Source organism: Bombina bombina, chromosome 3 (assembly GCF_027579735.1).
Source record: "Bombina bombina isolate aBomBom1 chromosome 3, aBomBom1.pri, whole genome shotgun sequence".
Lineage (NCBI taxonomy): Eukaryota > Metazoa > Chordata > Amphibia > Anura > Bombinatoridae > Bombina > Bombina bombina.
Window position 1 is genome coordinate 793,053,400 of NC_069501.1, and position 20,606 is coordinate 793,074,005.

The window sequence follows — 20,606 nt, forward strand, 5'->3', positions numbered from 1 at the left end:
TTATGCAGGTGAAATTTGTTCAAAATTCTTATTTTAACTCACAGAAAAATAATATATACTAAAATATAGACAAAAGCAAGTTAAATTGTATTGAAAACATTTCAGTTTAATTTGTAATTCATGCAAACCGATCCTTTATATCAGCCCCAGGTGTTCTCCTGTTACTTTTTCTCTCCCATATGAAATTTTGTATCCTAGAGAGCTTCATTACATTGTATGGAAGGCATCTCTCATCTCTCTGGGACTTTCGGGTTCCTTTATTTTTCTTACAAAATTCAGTGAGTTCAGCCCCTGTGAAGTCTCTGCTATAATTTTTTTCTCCAAACTAGAGATTGTTTGATTATCTGGCCCATAGAAAGTAATAAAGCTCTCTGGGAAATTGAAGCTGTCAGTTTTTCAGTTTATTTTAAATAGAAGAAATGCAAAGTGCAATGTAATTTGTAAAATATACACATAAATATACAAAGTATAATACTAATTTGTTAGTTACACAGAAACTAAAAGCATAATCGGAATTTGTAAAATCACAATCCTAAATAAACTGCTGTATAAAAAAATACAAAGTGGAAAGTGCAAAGTTTAAATGTAATAAAATGTATTATAGAATACAAAGCACAAAATATAAATGCAGCAGAAATCTCATGTCATGTTGTGCACTGGGCTTGTCTCTCCTTCATATACAGAAATGCAGGGAATGTCCTTTGGAGAAGTACAGCAAAATCTCTCCTTTTAAGACTTTCAATAGGGATCTTACAGTACCGTCGGATCATTTTAGAATATCTCAACTGAGCGTAGAGCTTTCGATCATCACGCGATGTCACAATAGTACTAAGTTCTAAACATATGTGCATTGCGATCGACATTGCAGGTGAAATGTTTTAAAGGAATGAAATCATTGTTTGAAGGCAGTCTTGCCCAGAGGAGTTTTACTGTACTACACTGTGGGAATCAATGGTTCGCTGACAAAAATGTTAGCAGTATAGCCATAATTTCTAAACCGGGGAACTTGCCTAGGTTCACGCAGAATTAGCGGCCAATATCTTTATTACATACTGATATAAAGGTTTACACAGTTTTTCCACAGGTTCAACAAACTTCTCCCATTTTATATTTTGAGTGTTGGCTTTATATAACTTCCCCACAGTGAGGATACAGATGAATGGTGAATTTTGATTTCCATTTGCACACGACAGGGGTGTCCACATTCGCCTATACTTTTCGCACTTACAATTGAAATCCTTTCAGCAAGAATCTAAAGTAACAACTAAATTAGTATAGCCTGCTCCATCCCCTCCCTTATCAGTGTCCTACTCCATACCTTGTGATGTCATGTAATACCTGGTTTCTCAACAGCCGGGCCGTGGCTCAGTACCGAGCCGTGATAGCCCTGCTGGTGGGCCCCGACCTGTCATGCATCCACTGCACACTCTTACCCCACTGCACACCAGGGGCAAACTGAGACCAATCAAGGCCCCAGGAACACTGTCTCACACTGACCAAAATGTATTAAATTGTATGCAAATGAACATGGTAGCCTCCCTGACCCGTCCCCAACAGGCCCCTCAACCTCCAGAGCCAGGACTCCCAACATTAAGGTTAAGAGAAAGGGCACCCAACCTCCAGGGCCAGACACCACACTCTATGGCCCTCACAGCGACAGACCACGCCAGGGCCCCCCCTAAACCCACACTTATTTGCTTAGTTACTTATAGGGCAACTGAAAACTCCAGCTTAAGTAATGCACCAGGATCCGTGCAGATGCCATTTGTGGGCCCCCCTACTTGCTGGTAGCTCAGCCTAGGTCCTATTTGGACATGTCTAGCTAAAATTTACCGGGCCTTGAGCTCACTTTGGTTGAGAACCACTGTAACAAGTGTGCATGTCAGAATAATAACTTATGCAAGCAATGCGGGGGGGGGGGGAGGTTGAGGAGGGACAGCCCACTAGCTACTACCTACTGAAAAAAGGATAATGTTTTTTTGTAAAAAGTATATGGAAACATTTGTATCCACTATATATGACAAGTTTAAATACACAACAATAAAAAATGTATATGAATGTAAATGCACCTCTCCCTCTTATTATTCCATGTTTAAAATCCTATAACTTCCACAGGGGAGGTTCTGCTATTGTTTGTTGACAAGAGTCTTGCTCGTTTCCATGAGAATGATCTCTCACATGCTTTGTGAAAGCTTCTATTGTGCTTAGGGAAGCAGTGCACATTATATACTGTGAATTGCTTCAGTCAGGTGTCATGTGACTCTGCCCCCTACAGTGCACCTGCACTAGTGCATTCTGCTGAAGTTATGGCCTAGATAGCACCTTCCATATATGGAAATGTCCAGGGGAGGGTATTCTGCAAACAAAATATGCATGAAATAAAGGGCTTAATTTGGGTTAAAACAGAAGCGTATGTTAGTTCATACTGTTTTATGTCCCTTTAATGACCCACCTGACATTAGGAGTGAGTATAAGCTTACTTTGCTTAGAATAATGGTAAACTGCACAAAGCAATTAATACAAAGCCTCCCCTACCCTGCCTAGCTGGTATAGCCTGGTGGTATTCACACTGTCCCTAGAACATCTGGTATATTAGTATAATGGTAGAAGAGACTTTTTCTAACAGGTTGAATTAGTCTGGGAGAGCAGATCTAGAGGAGATTGACAACTCCCTTGAAAGTGACATTTGCTTTTGAATTGTATTGTATGGACAGTACAGTTTAGGAGAAAGCATTTCTTGTAATCCACAATTGTTACTGATCCAAGGGTAAGACAACCATTTATAAGCACTCTGCTATGAATTAGACTGTGGTCTTATTTTTCTCCTTTATTTTCACTCATTCTTTTCTTCAGAGGGGTGGCCATGCCTTAGCACATCCTCAGAATGATCTTGTTCAATCGCGTTGACATATGAAGACTCTTCTTTCAGATGCAAAATTATAATAGTAATGTCAATTTTTCATAGCAAAGTTTTAATACACTAGCACAAAGTGAAACAGCTGTATGCTACTTTATCCTAGAATTAAGTATATATTATTTCTTCTCAGGAAGGGTGGCCCAATTTAGCAATGTTTTCTGTCTGGCCTATATTAGTCAAGCTGATCTGATCTGATATACAGTACCTGTGACTGATTACTATGTTAATGTATTCTGTACAATACATAATGCTTTTTGGGATCAACAAGGCTTAAATGTTGGATATTTGTACTTTTGCATTGCAACTTTTCCTATTTATTTTTGTTTGCTATGCTATAAAAATCAATAAAACATTTGAAATGAAAGAAAAAAAGCAGTATCGCCATCTGCAGTGAAGGTCTAGTGTAAATTATCCCTTTTAGACAGTATTGAATGACAATACAATTTATATGTGTGAAGTGAAGCTAAAACTCTTTTTTGTTACAGTACAATAGTTAAACCTGTACATAAATAATACATCTATACGACCTGGGGGACTGTGGGCATATTGTACATGTGTATATTGAGACGCTCGACACCTGGGAGAGGCAGATTCACTGTATATATATATATATATATATATATATATATATATATATATATATATATATATATATATATATATATATATATATATACAGTTGTATGTAAAAGTTTAGGCACCTCTGACAATTTCCATGATTTTCATTTATAAATAATTGGGTGTTTGGATCAGCAATTTCATTTTGATCTATCAAATAACTGAAGGACACAGTAATATTTCAGTAGTGCAATGAGGTTTATTGGATTAACAGAAAATGTGCAATATGCATCAAAATGAAATTAGACAGGTGCATAAATTTGGGCACCCAAACAGAAAAATTGTATCAATAATTAGAAGAGCCTACTTTAGCAGAAATAACAGCCTCTAGACGCTGGATTCTGAATGAAGGTATTTTGGACCATTCCTCCTTGCAAAACATCTCCAGTTCAGTTAGGTTTGTTGGTTGCCGAGCATGGACAGCCCACTTCAAATCACCCTACAGATTTTCAATCATATTCAGGTCTGGGGACTGGGATAGCCATTCCAGAACATTGTACTTGTTCCTCTGCATAAATGCTAGAGTAGATTTTGAGCAGTGTTTTGGGTCGTTGTCTTGTTGAAATATCCAGCCCCGGTGTAACTTTAACTTTGTGACTGATTCCTCAACATTATTCTCAAGTATCTGCTGATATTGAGTGGAATCTATGCAACCCTCAACTTTAACAAGATTACCTGTACCGGCACTGGCCACACAGCCCCACAGCATGATGGAACATCCACCAAATTTTACTGTGGGTAGCAAGTGTTTGTCTTGGAACGCTGTGTTCTTTTGCCACCATGCATAACGCCCCTTGTTATGACCAAATAACTCAATCTTCGTTTCATCAGTCCACAGCACCTTCTTCTAAAATGAAGCTGGCTTGTCCAAATGTGCGTTTGCATACCTCAAGAGACTCTGTTTGTGGCGTGTGTGCAGAAAAGGCTTCCGCATCACTCTCCCATACAGCTTCTCCTTGTGCAAAGTGCGCTGAATTGTTGAACGATGCACAGTGACACCATCTGCAGCAAGTTGATGTTATAGGTCTTTGGAGGTGGTCTGTGGGCTGTGTTTGACCGTTCTCACCATCCTTTGCCTTTGCCTCTCCGATATTTTACTTGGCCTGCCACTTCTAGCCTTAACAAGAACTGTGCCTGTGGTCTTCCATTTCCTCAGTATGTTCCTCACAGTGGACACTGACAGCTATAATCTCTGCAAACCTTTTTTGTAGCCTTCCCCTAAACCATAATGTTGAACAATATTTGTTTTCAGGTCATTTGAGAGTTGTTTTGAGGCCCCCATGTTGCCACTTTTAAGAGGAGAGTCAAAGATAACAACAATTTGCAATTTGCCAACTTAAATACCTTTTCTTATGATTGGATGCACCTGTCTATGAAGTTCAAGGCTTAATGGGCTCACCAAACCAATTGTGTGTTCCAATTAATCTTTGCTAGGTAGTTACAGGTATTCAAATAAACAAAATGACAAGGGTGCCCAAATTTATGCACCTGTCTAATTTGGTTTTGATGCATATTGCACATTTTCTCTTAATCCAATAAACCTCATTTCACTACTGAAATATTACTGTGTCCTTCAGTTATTTCATAGATCAAAATGAAATTGCTGATCCAAACACCCAATTAATTATAAATGAAAATCATGGAAATTGTCAGAGGTGCCTAAACTTTTGCACACAACTGTGTGTGAAAAAATATTAAGATCCCAATCAAAAGAGAAGGATAATTAAACCCACAGCGCTGTAATGCCAGCTTAAAATAGCAATAGGATATGAAATAGCTATAATTCTAAAAAATGTAACAAATATCTGTCAGTTATAAAAACAACCTTGACTCAATACATATGGTGAGTGATACAATGACCTAAACAAATGCTGATATAGTATAAAATGTATTTATTAATTAGTGCATAAAAAGTTAGGCATAACAAACACGCAAAGAAATAATAAAACATAAAGATTAAAACATAAAATAAGCAAAAAATACGTTGATCAGGCGTACTCAATGCTATATGTGCAGCACCCAAAGATGATCCGATAACAATGAATTCAATGAAGGTAAAAAAGGTTGTTTTCCAGAGTGAAAGAGAAGCTGGAGACCAGTTACCATGGCTGACTGCCTTTAAAGAGACACATCGCCTCTTCTGACTTCAAGAGAAAATTGTCGTGTTCTGGATTTCTAGTGATTAATACCAGACATTCCATTTTTACCTTCATTGAAGTAATTGTTATCGGATCATCTTTGGGTGCTGCACATATAGCATTGAGTACGCTTGATCAACGTATTTTTTGCTTATTTTATGTTTTAATCTTTATGTTTTATTATTTCTTTGCGTGTTTGTTATGCCTAACTTTTTTATGCATTAATTAATAAATACATTTTATACTATAACAGTATTTGTTTAGGTCATTGTATCACTCACCATATGTATTGAGTCAAGGTTGTTTTTATAACTGACAGATATTTGTTACATTTTTTAGAATTATAGCTATTTCATATCCTATTGCTATTTTAAGCTGGCATTACAGCGCTGTGGGTTTAAGTATCCTTCTCTTTTGATTGGGATCTTAATATTTTTTCAGACTGTTTTTGGAGGTTGGGGAATCTCCTTTTCCCACTGGCCTAATAGTATTATTTATCAGCGCAGAATAACATAACCTCTTTTTTTCTAGTACACAACTGTATGTACATTATATATATATATATATATATATATATATATATATATATATATATATATATATATACGGTCCACAGTATACCAAACCTGGCCAAGGGTAGATGGCAATACTAAAATTATGCAGGCAACACAGGATATGATGCAAATAAGTATTTTAATCCACAAGGTGCATAAACAAAAGCAGGGTCTTAACCCATAACGTTTCGGTTCAGGATTGAACCTTTATCAATTGGAGCCCATAATAGACATAATATGTACCCAACCAGAACCCCCTAATATACCCCACCTAATTACAAAAATGTGAAAGATATGTCGAAATTTACTAGCAATCACCCCACCGCAGAATGCCATACACCCAGACATATATATTGTACTGTAAAATAGTATATTATGTATTTTATGTACAGGGAGTGCAGAATTATTAGGCAAGTTGTATTTTTGAGGATTAATTTTATTATTGAACAACAACCATGTTCTCAATGAACCCAAAAAACTCACTAATATCAAAGCTGAATAGTTTTGGAAGTAGTTTTTAGTTTGTTTTTAGTTATAGCTATTTTAGGGGGATATCTGTGTGTGCAGGTGACTATTACTGTGCATAATTATTAGGCAACTTAACAAAAAACAAATATATACCCATTTCAATTATTTATTTTTACCAGTGAAACCAATATAACATCTCAACATTCACAAATATACATTTCTGACATTCAAAAACAAAACAAAAACAAATCAGTGACCAATATAGCCACCTTTCTTTGCAAGGACACTCAAAAGCCTGCCATCCATGGATTATGTCAGTGTTTTGATCTGTTCACCATCAACATTGCGTGCAGCAGCAACCACAGCCTTCCAGACACTGTTCAGAGAGGTGTACTGTTTTCCCTCCTTGTAAATCTCACATTTGATGATGGACCACAGGTTCTCAATGGGGTTCAGATCAGGTGAACAAGAAGGCCATGTCTTTAGATTTTCTTCTTTTATACCCTTTCTTGCCAGCCACGCTGTGGAGTACTTGGACGCGTGTGATGGAGCATTGTCCTGCATGAAAATCATGTTTTTCTTGAAGGATGCAGACTTCTTCATGTACCACTGCTAGAAGAAGGTGTCTTCCAGAAACTGGCAGTAGGACTGGGAGTTGAGCTTGACTCCATCCTCAACCCGAAAAGGCCCCACAAGCTCATCTTTGATGATACCAGCCCAAACCAGTACTCCACCTCCACCTTGCTGGCGTCTGAGTCGGACTGGAGCTCTCTGCCCTTTACCAATCAAGCCACGGGCCCATCAAGACTCACTCTCATTTCATCAGTCCATAAAACCTTAAAAAAATCAGTCTTGAGATATTTCTTGGCCCAGTCTTGACGTTTCAGCTTGTGTGTCTTGTTCAGTGGTGGTCGTCTTTCAGCCTTTCTTACCTTGGCCATGTCTCTGAGTATTGCACACCTTGTGCTTTTGGGCACTCCAGTGATGTTGCAGCTCTGAAATATGGCCAAACTGGTGGCAAGTGGCATCTTGGCAGCTGCACGCTTGACTTTTCTCAGTTCATGGGCAGTTATTTTGCGCCTTGGTTTTTCCACAAGCTTCTTGCGACCCTGTTGACTATTTTGAATGAAACGCTTGATTGTTCAATGATCACGCTTCAGAAGCTTTGCAATTTTAAGAGTGCTGCATCCCTCTGCAAGATATCTCACTATTTTTGACTTTTCTGAGCCTGTCAAGTCCTTCTTTTGACCCATTTTGCCAAAGGAAAGGAAGTTGCCTAATAATTATGCACACCTGATATAGGGTGTTGATGTCATTAGACCACACCCTTTCTCATTACAGAGATGCACATCACCTAATATGCTTAATTGGTAGTAGGCTTTCAAGCCTATACAGCTTGGAGTAAGACAACATGCATAAAGAGGATGATGTGGTCAAAATACTCATTTGCCTAATAATTCTGCACTCCCTGTATGTACAGTATTTAAATAAACATGATTTTAACTTTTGGCATGTTCTTTAGTTTTTAGGAAGAAGATTGTGTGTATTGATATTCCATAGCACACAGTAGGCTTTTTCATTTTACAATAGTGTGTTTTTTAAGCTTTGCACTATATAAAACTTGGTTTTTTTTAAATAGTTGGTTTTGTTGTACATTGTATTTGTAGAGCCTCAACAAGTTAACACTGTACTGAATTTGTTTAGTTTGAATATAGTGATCGCTCTTGCACTAAACATATTATATATTAATACATTTGTTACATTTGTTACACATGTAAACCCTAGTATTGCAATCACACTATACCAAATGTTCTTTACTTCAATAACATTTTTGGTATAGTGTGAGTGTAATATTAGAAATAAACCAAAGTTCACATGGTACTGAACAGTAACTTTTCATTATTATTTATGTATTACACAGCAATTGTGATATTAGCACTAAACACGTTCAGTACAATATAAACTCAGGGTTCGATTTATCATGCTGCGGCAGACAGGGGCGCACATACGCACCCCTCTCTGACGCAGCTCACCCCTGACGGGCTGAATTCCGCTGCTGGAATTCATCATGTCACATGAGCGCTATTTTGTGCTTGCGTGCAATCCTGCCTGTGCACAGCCAATCACACGCGGACAGGAGCTGTCACTCTCCCTGGTCGGACGAGAAGTGGCGAAAGGTTAGGAAAGAATGGGCGAAAAGTTAGGAAAGCAGCGGTCTAATGACCGCTGCTTGTTAAATACGGACTGTAGGTTCTCTTGGGAGAACCTGTAGCGGGCTGAAGGGGTTGGAAAATCGACCCCTTGTAGTGGTTATACAAATACAATGTTATAAAGCTGACTATTTTTAAAAACATGTTTTACATAAAGCAACGTTTAAAAAATGCAGTATTATAAAATGAAAAAGCCACAGGTTCTTTCTTCTATGGGATATTAATATCCCGTACACAAAACCTTAATCCTAATAAGAAAAGGACATGCCAAAAGATAAAACCATGTTTTTGTTTTAAATATACAGAACTTACTTAAAATATTTATATATAACAAACTAGATGTACAATATGCCCACAACCCCCCAGCTCATACATGTTTATTATTAAAGTGATGGTAAACTATGTTTAAACGGTACGCTGCATGTGAACCATCTTTCAAAATTAATGGTACATTCATTCATAAGTTTAATGTATTATGCATGTGTTAAAAAGTAATATATATCACAAATCGTCTATTTTCCTTCTTAATATGAGGAGAGTCCACGGCTTCATTCTTTACTTGTGGGAAATACAGAACCTGGCCACCAGGAGGAGGCAAAGACACCCCAGCCAAAGGCTTAAATACCTCCCCCATTTCCCTCATCCCCCAGTCATTCTTTGCCTTTCGTCACAGGAGGTTGGCAGAGAAGTGTCAGAAGATACAGAGTAGTTCCTTAAGGAGGGTAGTACTCTTCGAAATGGGACTGGAGTTTTAAGTAGTCTTGTCAGCCTCTCAGTGAGAGCATTGGTGAAAGTTAGAATCTGGAGATGCAGGGAGAGTCTTTCTGCGAATCCATCCAGACTCATATTAACAGCTTCTTAAGCCATCAGTGTTGACGAGTTTCGCTGCCTGCTTTCTTCACTCAAGTCCATGTCAGAGGCGCTGCTACAATCTGTCAAACTTGAAGGACCGTGTCACTGTTCCACTGCATAGGTTCCGGTATGATAGTTTCATTATTTACACACATGTATAAACGATAGAAGTCAGGGTCACAGTGGGACTCCTTTATCTCTATGGAATCATGGGTTAATATCTCCTGAGGGGGATTATTGAACAGTGAGGATTTTTAACAATATTTGTTATGTGATTTCGACTGCTTATGTGTAAGAACGTTTGGGTTCTTAGACTGATACGGAAAGTACAGGTTATTTTCACTTTGAGAGCTGCACAGTTTCTTAAGATTAAGATGGCACACTTTTTCCTTAGCAGGGCCAGGTCCTGCATGAGCACAATGTGACCGGGAGTGGTCACGTTTTTTTACCCTGCTTCCGATTCCTGACCGGGTGTCTGCGGAGAGGAGCATCTTCTCTATCTGTCTGGGTCATAGGAGGTGGTGAGTGCCCCAGCCATTGGGGGTATAAATTGCCAGTTGTTTTTCCTTTTCTATAATTTGATATAAACGAGTTAGAGGATTTTGTTATTTTAGAGGGGGATCCCTCCGATACAGAAATTGATACCTGTGTATATTGTGAGGAGGCCCGGGTAATCCAGCCCTCTCAATTATGTTCTGTATGCCGCAATAGGGTGTTCTCATCAACCAATGTTGAGATGTTAGAGACCACTGAGCCCTGAGGATTCTTCGTCCATTGAGGTGTGTTCCCTAGATTCTGTTCCTACATATGCAGTTTTCCCGAGTTCCGATCCTCCTTCGCCTGTAAGGGGTTTGTTTCCACCAGAGGTTTACGCAGTTTCGCATGGCCATATCTGCAGCCTTAGCAATGTTACCTATTCCTGCTAAGCGTAAGTGAAGGGGTAATTCAGGTTCTCCTGACCCTGGACATTCGTGTAAAATAATGATTATGTTCCATCAGTCCTCTAGGGATGCGGTTCCCTCTGAGGCCTCAGAGGGAGAACCTCCAGGGTCAGAGTCTGTTGACTTGGGTCCTCCGACTGCGGAGGGCTTAGCATTTAGATTTAGATTGGCACGCCTGCATTTACTCCTGAGAGTGGTTTTGGCGATTTTAGAGATTCCCAGTACTGATCCGTCAGTTGAATCTCAGTCCTCTAAATCTGATAACGATCTTAACTAGACGAGGGGAGAATGGGATCCTATTCCTTGTCATCTTGTTTTACTTTTTGTTTTTATGTTATTTAGTATACCAGTTCCAAGCTCTATGGGGGATTTTGTCATATGACAGGCAGGACCTGTTTTTGTCTGCACACTTTTTCAGGGCGTTTGCCTGTTTTCTTTTACTTTACTATTCCGGTCCAAATAGTTTTTTTTGTTTTTTAGAGCTCTGGGTTGTTATAGAAACTCTTCTTAGAAAGACGTTTCATCACATGGGATTTTTGGTTCTATCGACTTTGATGGTCGAGATTGTTGGAGACTTCCGGTGGAAGCCTATAAATTTCTGTTTGGGGTGATAGTTCCCCCGATGATTTCAAGTAAGATTTTAAGCCTCGGCACTTCATTTATTTATTTTAATTATTCAGTTGTTCTAGCCTTACTGGAACTTAAGAAGTTTCGTTTTCGCCTTGAATGTTCCGGCAGATACGTTGTATCCTAGATGACAGGCAGAACCTGTTGTGGATACTAGTTGGGTTTGCTCCTTCTTTCTATACAAGAGAAGGAGTTTTCCAGGTACAGCAGGCCCATCTATCCTAGTTAACAGGCTGGACCTGTTTAGGTATTATCTGAGGTGTATACTTGATACTGGATCATATGGATCTAGTCCTAGAGGCCGGAACTAGGCTTCTTCTGGGCAATTGTCTTCTTAGAGAAAGGGAAGTTTTTCAAGTGACCTTTGGAGTCATTGTCCCGGTATCTATCGCACTGTGGGAATATTTTCCTCCACTGTTTTTGCATGCCCTAATTGGGGGATGGTCTTCCCGTCCTAATTGGGTTTTATGATTTTTAAGCAGAGCTTACTAGTTCTATCTTTCATTGGAGAATGTATGGTTCTTTCTTCCTTTTGTTAGGAAGAAGTATGTCTTTTCTGGTTCATCCTTTTTGAGCTAATTCGGTTCTTAGGAACCGTATCTTACAGTAATCCTCGTTCTGATCCTAGGTTTCCTTCTTGAGATCTGGGAGTTAAGGTGGCAGTATCCTGCTTACAGATTTTACAGTAGTTCCCGGGTCTCGGCTTTTATGGGTTTCTTACCTTCGCCTGCTAATAGACCTTTTGGGTTTTTCTCTTGTCTTTTCAATCCCGGCGTTGCTGGTGTAGACACTAGGGTGGATCTTGGATGCTGTTTTGTTTTTTTGGACAGGAATTTTAACTGAGATCTTGCGAAATTTACCCTTTGGGTTATTCCCTCCAGTCCCCCTTCTGGTCTTCCTTGACGCAGGGGTGGAGAGTGATATACACAACCGAGGCTGAGACTTCGGCATGGAGTTGGTGTATCTGTCTTTACAGGCTTACATGGAATTCCGGTTGGGGAAATCAAACCCAGTGTTCCGTTCAGATCTCCCTGTTCTGACATTTTTTTTTTCTCCTCCAGGGTGGTTTGGACGTTGTCGCTTCCTTGTCCGTGGGGAGAGAGTGTCCTAGGGAGGTCCGGGGGTTGGGAGTTTCCTTCCAATTATTCCTCACGTTCTTCAGCGAGCATTCTGCTTGGTCTTCTGGGTTCATACCAGTTGGGACCTCTCAGTGGGGAGATCTTCTTTTGCAGATCTTCTCTTGGAGAAGGAGAGTTCCTCCTACTAATCAGGGGGGTCTCGTGTTTGATGGTGGGCGGAGACCCACTTTGGCTCCTTGTCAATGACCCTCTCTATGAGCTTACTCTTCAGGATCGGATGTCCCCTACAATCATTCCCTGCTAAGACCAGTTTCTATAGTGTAGTGGTTATCACATGCGCCTAACACACGAAAGGTCCCTGGTTTGAAACCGGGTAGAAACAATTTTGTGAATGTTTGTATCTTATGGGGACGACGATCAATCAGGGCGTCGGTGTTAACTCCAATGCTTTTGGAGCAGGAGGTGGGTTTGAACCCAGGCGGGGCTCTGGCTTTTTCTTCCAGAGTATGCTAGACTCTAGCATTCCTTAGAGGTTTCTTTTTAACCTTCTTCTTTTTCGGCCATGTCGCTCTTGTCGATCCTAGCAGGAACATGCGTCAGTGAGATGGTTTGCTCCGTTTATGTCTATGAGTTGTATCGCAGTTTAGGGGCTTTGCCTAGACTGGCCTTTTACAGGGATCTGCTGGTGCAGGGTCACCATCTGGATTCTCTGAGGCTGAATGTGTGGAATTGAACGCTTAGTCTTCACCATGAGAGTTTTTTCTGAAGGGATTGTTGATACTCTCGTTTTATCTCTTAAGCCGGTGTATCGTTGTAACTATCATAATGGGTGCAGGACCTACTTCTTTTGATATGAAGAACGGGTTTCCCTAGCACAAGGCCAGGTTTTCCCTTAGGGGACAGTTTTCGGCTCTATCTGTTTTACTGCTCGAGAGGCTCACAGAGCTTCTAGATGTTTAGTCTTTGGTTCATGCTTTGACTAGATCAGGCCTGTGCTTAGATCTAGTGCTCCTCTTTGGAATTTACATCTTGTTCTAAGTTTTTGCAGAAGGCTCCGTTTGGGCTTATGCATGGTGTTGACATTAACATTTTCTGTCTGGGAAGGTTCTTTTTCTAATGACTTGCTTTCATAACTTGGATGTGGTTCGGGCCTTGAAGTTCTATCTTCAGGCTACAAGGGTGTTTTGTCAGACTTCTTCCTTGCTTCTTTCAACTAGAGCTGTAGTTTCCTGTTGGGTCTTTTGAGAATGAGGCCTCCATGGATTAGATTGTAGAGCGACTACCTGGTCTTCCTCACATATTTTTTTTTAAAGTTTTTTTATATTTGACATTTTGGCTTCAGCAGAAGCAGCTTTGGGAGAAAGGGTTTTGCAGGCTGTAATGGTCTTAGAACAGGGTCCGCCTCTCTTTTTACCCTCCCGTTTTTCATTCAGTGTCCTCTTGAGCTTTAGTATATGTTTACCACAAGTAAGGAATGAAGCCGTGGACTCTCCTCATATTAAGAAGGAAAACATAAATTATGCTTACCAGATAATTTCCTTTCCTTCTGTATGAGGAGAGTCCATGGCACCCGCTGGAATTCTCCGGTGGGCAGACTTAAATTTGGTTTTGTTCTTCTGGCAGCATTTATACCCTGATATTTCTCCTATTGTTCCTTGTTCCCTCGACAGAATGACTGGGGGATGAGGGAAGTGGGGGAGGTATTTAAGCCTTTGGCTGGGGTGTCTTTGCCTCCTCCTGGTGGCCAGGTTCTGTATTTCCCACAAGTAAGGAATGAAGCTGTGGACTCTCCTCATACAGAAGGAAAGGAAATGATCTGGTAAGCATAATTTATATTTTCTAGACTTTTTTTTTAGTCCCTTTCTTCAATCTTCCAATGAGAACCCGAGCCAATTGGCGTCCTTGAAAGAAACACGCACATCCCTTACTCATATAGTGCATGCGCTAGATATTTGATGCATCTCCAGAGTCTGCCCCGGGTTCTGATTGGAAGATTGAAGAAAGTGAATAAAAAAATTTTTTTAAGAAATTAGACGGGCAGAGGAACAGCAGCACGATTCTGACAGTTTGTGATATATTCTTTTTGAATACATGCATATTACATTAAACTTATGCATGAAAGGGCTATTAATTTGTAAAGATGGTTCACACACAGTGTAGCTTTTAAACAAAATGTTTACCATCACCTTAATGGACCAGTCAATACAGTAGATTTGCATAATCCAACAAATGCATGATAACAAGACTATATAATAGCACTTAGTCTGAGCTTTATATGAGTAGTTATGTCTATTTCCACTCCTTCTGTATCATGTGACAGACATCAGCCAATCACAAATGCATATATGTATATTTTGTGAATTCTTGCACATGCTTAGTAGGAGCTGGTGACTCAAAAAGTGTAAATATAAAAAGTTTGTGTACATTCTGTTAATGGAAGTAAATTGGAAAGTTGTTTAAAATTGCATGCTCTTTCTGAATCATGAAAGTTTCATTTTGACTTGAGTGTCCCTTTAAGCGTTTATAGCGAATATAGGAACATAGGAATATATAGGTGTTCAATGTGAGTAACCTGCATTATAAGTGGGAAACATCGCCGGGAACAGAAACCATTTTTTATATTTACTGAACATACAGTATATGTTGTGTAAACATACTTTGAAAACATTCCCCCTCCACAGTGCTAAGATCCATATTCACTGGAAATGGGGGTCAGATTGTTGAAAAGGCAAAAAGCCCTATTGTTTCCAATGAAAGGCACCTCGCCAGTCCAGTGAGGGTCAGCTCACTTTTTTTTTTCTTGACTCTTTAAAATCCTTTGAACATCAGACCTTATTTGCTTTTGTGTATAACAAAGAAAAAAGATAATGAGGCTTTTGCACTGCATGCTCATTCCATTTACATGGGTTGTGTCATATACAAAAATAATCCTCAAAGAGCAATTTACCATATTTTACAAGTAATTCGGAAACACATTAAGAAGAAACCAGTCTTATGGTACAAAAATTATTTTAATTTGCACATTTGTTGTAACAGCCTCAACTGCCCTTAAGCAGTTAAATCTGTCCTGGTCTGGTCTATCAGTGTTCCTTGATAAATAGGATTGAGAAACTCTGGTCTAGCAAGTTAATAATTGATATTTTCACTATGATCCCTTGATTGCCAGTTGGTCATATAAGTTATAATTTGAAAGAGATTAAATGTTGCTTCTGTTTTGTCTGGTTTGGTAGGTGTATGTTATGTTTAGCTAAGAGACAGATGCATTTTTAGCAAACTTCCTCATTTATTACTGTGTATGTTTATGTGATATCTAGAGGGCCATGTGACACTTAACTTGATTGGATTTATTTATGGATAGAGGCACAGTTTACCTTGTATTTTTGTTATATATAGATTTTTTTTTCTTCTTCAGAGAAGTTGATTGCTTACCAACGAGAGTTTCATGCTTTGAGAGAAAGACTGCGTGTTGCTGAGCATAGAACCCTACAGCGGTCTTCAGAGCTCCATGCTATTCTGGAACACTTTCGGAGAGTGATAACTGAAGCTAATGGGAGCAGAAGTGCTTTAAGTAATGTTTCAGGTAAAGTACATATATATTAAAAGCAAAATAGTGCCAAACAATTTGCAAATAAAGCAATAATACATTTGAAATATAAATACAAACAGACAAATAAGTATACAATCTTATAAATACAATTGTGATAATTCAAGTTTAAAAAGAAAATCTAGCAATATCTAAATTTCTTCCATGTTGCATGTTATATTTCATCAAATGAGATTTTTCTCAAAAAAAAAAAAGTTCCAAGATTAAATATGTGTATTGTTAAACTCCTAAAGACAATTGCCTACTAACATATAGCTGAATACTTCTCTGTTGTACCTACACACCTGTTGTGACTATATGGCTAGTCTTATTTTCTTTCATAAGATGTTGAGAGTCCATGATCCATATGAAGAGTTTGTAATCCTTCCCTGTACAGCTCAGTCTTATTTTTTCATCCACATGAGAAGATGAAAATTTGAAGTGCTGCAGGTTCTCAGACCTACGTGAGACCAATTATCCCACTCAGTGAGCCAGGAATAGGGGTGTAAACGGTAGCATTTAGCAGTGAGAGTAATTGTCCCCATGGATTTTATCTCTAGCCTGCCACAGGTGTCACTGGGATTGGTTAAAATATTTTCATGTTATGTGGGCATGTTATTTTATGAGCTCTGTACTATGCTGTACTTTTGGCATGCTACTTAACAGAGTAGTGCTTGCGTGGGCTGTAAACTTAATTATTTTGGAAGTAGCGCTGGCATGGGCTATTATCTGCATTACTATTTTCCCACCTTATACATTTGCTAGTCTGTAGCACTAGGTAGGGCCATGTTTTTTACTATTTTGACCTTAGCTGGTATGGGTTTGCGAGGTTGCTCCTTGACCATGAGGAGTTAATCTTTTGGCATCATGGTAGCGCCTGCCTCAGCTCCGGCTCCTATACTGAGATGGTCATCTTTTACTGTGCATACGCATCAAGCTGCACCCGCCTCATCTCCTGAGTTCTGGCTCTCATACTGTGATAGCCATCTTTTACTATGTCTTTGCATCCTGCTGTACTACAGAGCAGTAGATTACATGGATACATTTTTCTTTATTTAATGTAATTATTTTTGTGTTGTGTTTTTCATAATTGTTTTAAGTTATACTTGTCTTTTACTCCAGTTGCTACGGTGCTATAGTTTGTGAATTTACTCTTCTTTTAAAGTAAACTGAAAATCTGACAGCTTCAGTTTCCTATAGAGCTTCATTGCTTTCTATGGGCCCGATAAGCAAAGATTATCTTGTTTGGAGAGAAATTATAGTGCAGAGTTCCCAGGGGCTGAACTCTATAAGAAAAAGGGCGGAACCTGGAAGTCCCTGAGAGAGATGAGAGATGCGTTCCATAGAAAGTAATGAAGCTCTCTTAGATACAGAATTTCACAGGGGAGTAGAAGGTAACTGGAACACACCTGTGGCTGTTATAAAGGCTCAGTTTGCATGAATTTCAAATTAAACTGAAATGTTTTCACTACAAATTAACTTGCTTTTGTCTGTATTTTAGTATATATTACTTTTCCGGCAGTTAAATAAGTGTTTTGTGAATTTTAAATAAACTTCACCTGCATACAGCTGGCGAGAAAAATCAGTGAGACCAGCTTGTTTAAAATGCTTACAGCATTTCACAACACTTTGAGAGAGCTTCAGACATACCCTTGAAACTCCCCTGTTCATTCCAGGGAACACCCGTGTCCCTCCCACTTTCTGAAGCTGTGTTTTATTTTACAGTAGAGAAAATACCATGTGCAATGTAAGTTGTAAAAAATGCACACAGAAATAAAAAAAAGTATGATCCTAATTTGTTAAACTAAAACAGAAACTTTTAAAACATAATCAGATTTTTTTTAAATCACTGCTGGATTAAAATCTAAATGTATTACAGATCATCAGGCCCTATGTATCTGTCAGTGTTGACAAGTTTTGTTGCCTGCTTTCTGCACTCAAGTCCATGTCAGGAGCGATGCTACTAACCTGTCACACTTGAAGGGCCGTGTTCCTGTTCCACGGCATAGATTCTGGTGACATTGTTTCATTTTATTTTATTCATAATGATAACGGAGAAAACATGGTCACAGTGTGACATCTTTATCTTTATAGAATCAAGGGTTATCTTCCTCTACTTGACTGGAAGGCGCAAGAATCGAACCGGTTTCTGTAGTCCGGGTCATAGGAGGTAGTGAGTGCCCCGGCCATTGGAGGTTATAAAGGTGCCCTTTTTATTTTTAAGAAAGAGACTATTCCATAATAAAAGCTCAAGCTATGGAGGACTCTGACGCGTTAGAGGGTACTTCCTCTTTAACTAAGTCTCATACCTGTGTTTATTGTGAGGAGGTTTTGGTAGATCAGCCTGCTCAACTATGTTCCACATGCCTTGATAATGTTGCGACATCTAAAAATAAGAGGATGTTTAGTACTACTAAGCCGTCCTGTGAGGTGCGTTCCCTGCATCCATCTCCTGTTGCACATGCAGCGCCCCAGAGTCCAACCATTACTCCTACGGGAGAGCTTCGTTGGCCCTCAGATTTTGTGGATCAACTGCAAATGGTGATATCGAAGGTGATCCATGCTTTACCACGTTCTGCTAAACGCGCAAGCGTAGGACGCATCTTGGCATTCCGGCACAGGGTTTCTCTATGTCTATGGAAATATCGGAGGTGTTTTCCATCTTAATATGGGAAGAGTCCACAGCTGCATTCCTTACTTTTGGGAAATACTGAACCTGGCCACCAGGAGGAGGCAAAGACACCCAGCCAAAGGCTTAAATACCGCCCCCACTTCCTCATAACCCCACTCATTCTTTGCCTTTCGTCTCAGGAGGTTGGCAGAGAAGTGTTAGAAGATTTCAGAGTAGTCTCTTATGAAGGGTAGTGCTCTTTGAGATGGGACTGGAGTTTTAAGTAGTCCTGTCAGCCTCTCAGTGAGAGCATGGGTGAAAGTTAGAGTCTGGAGATGCAGGGAGAGTCTTTCTGCGAAACCATCCCGACTCATATTAACAGCTCCATAGGCAATCAGCGTTGATAAGTTTTGCTGACTGCTTTCGTCACTCAAGTCCATGTCAGAAGCAATGCTACTATCTGTCACACTTGAAGGGCCGTGTTCCTGTTCCACGGCGTAGAGTAAGATCGTTTCATATTTTATACATGTATGATAATGCATGAAGACAGGGTCACAGTGTGACTCCTTTTATCTGTATAGAATCTCATTAGGGGGATTATTGAACAGGGGGGAATAATAATTTTATATGTTTATTTGATTTTATGCTGCTTTATGTGTGAGATGTTATGGGCTCATAGGCTGTTATGGAATGTACAAGTTTCATTTTCACTTTGAGAGCCATGCAGCTTACAAGCTTGGCACGCTTTCTCTCATAGCAGGGATAGTCCTGCATTGTGCACTATGTGATTCATTCCCTCTTTCCTGACCGGGTGTCTATCAGAGAGGAGTCATAAATCTCTGTACTGTTTGGGTCATAGGAGGTGGTGAGTGCCCCAGCCATTGGGGTATAAGGGTGCCATTTTTTGACTAAAATAAGATGTTTTATTTCTCTAGTTCTCTGGTTATTGCACTAGAGATGGAGGATTATGTTACTTTAGAGGGCACTCCCTCTATTCCTAAAGAGTAATTCCTGTTTATATGGTGAGGAGGCCCTAGATCCCCCTCTCAATTATGTTCCATATGCCGTGATAATATTAAACATGTTTGATACCATGGAGCCGTCCACCTCTGAGGAGCTGTCATCCAGCAAGGTGCGTACCTTACATTGTTATCTCTATACACATGCAGTTTTCCCGTAGCATTGCGGATTCTCCATCTGGAGGGGGCCTTTTTTCACCAGACATTACTGCGCAGTTCAGACGGCAGTGTCTGTGGCCTTTAATGCTTTACTTTGCTCTGCTAAGCGCAAGCGAAAGGTTACATATTGCACTCCTTCCCAGAGTACATCCAAATATTTTTTGGATTTAACTGATAGGGTTATCCGAGAATGAAGTTCTTTCTGTTACTTCAGAGTATGAACTTTCTGGGTCGGAGTCTGCTGCCTCTAAACCTCCAGCTGCGGAGGAACCAGACTTTAGTTTTAGGAATTTGCGCTTTCTTCTAAAGGAAGTTTTTGGCAAATTCATAGGTTCCAGAGGTCATATTGCCTGATGAACCTTTAATTGATAAAATGAATCGAGTTTGAGGACAGGGTGGTGCCTTCCTTTCCCTGCTCCTGTTAGGTGGTGAACATTATTAGCAATAAAGGGGACAGGATTTGATTTCTTTTTTCCCTCTTCTCCCTTTAACAAATTGTTCCCGGTCCTTGTCTCTCAATGGAGTTGTGAGGTTCCATCCCTAAATGGGATGGCGTTATCTTCACCTTTGCTAAAACGTACTACGGCTATGGCTTCAGCTTTTTCTGTTCAGGTCCGTTGGGCTGTGGCTGAAGTTATGGTCTGCGGATTTGACTTCTAAGTCTAGACTTCTTCCTCCCTTCAAAGGGAATGATTTTGTTGGGTCCAGGCCTGGACTCAATTATCTCCACAGTCACAGGGGGCAAGGGTGCCCTCCTACGTCAAGAGTATATGAACTAATATAAGGAATGATTGTCGTTCCTTTCGTTCTGATAAAACCCATGTCAGCTA

General features: G+C 39.7%; 1 protein-coding gene across 1 annotated transcript in view; it reads left to right on the forward strand.

Moving 5' to 3' along the window:
- MGAT4A (alpha-1,3-mannosyl-glycoprotein 4-beta-N-acetylglucosaminyltransferase A) overlaps nt 1–20,606 on the forward strand; it is a 429,885-nt gene that overhangs the window by 158,566 nt on the left and 250,713 nt on the right. Inside the window, exon 3 of the mRNA XM_053707698.1 lies at nt 15,817–15,984. Within this exon, the coding sequence (XP_053563673.1) occupies nt 15,817–15,984 (168 nt within the window). The remainder of the gene's footprint in view (nt 1–15,816; nt 15,985–20,606) is intronic.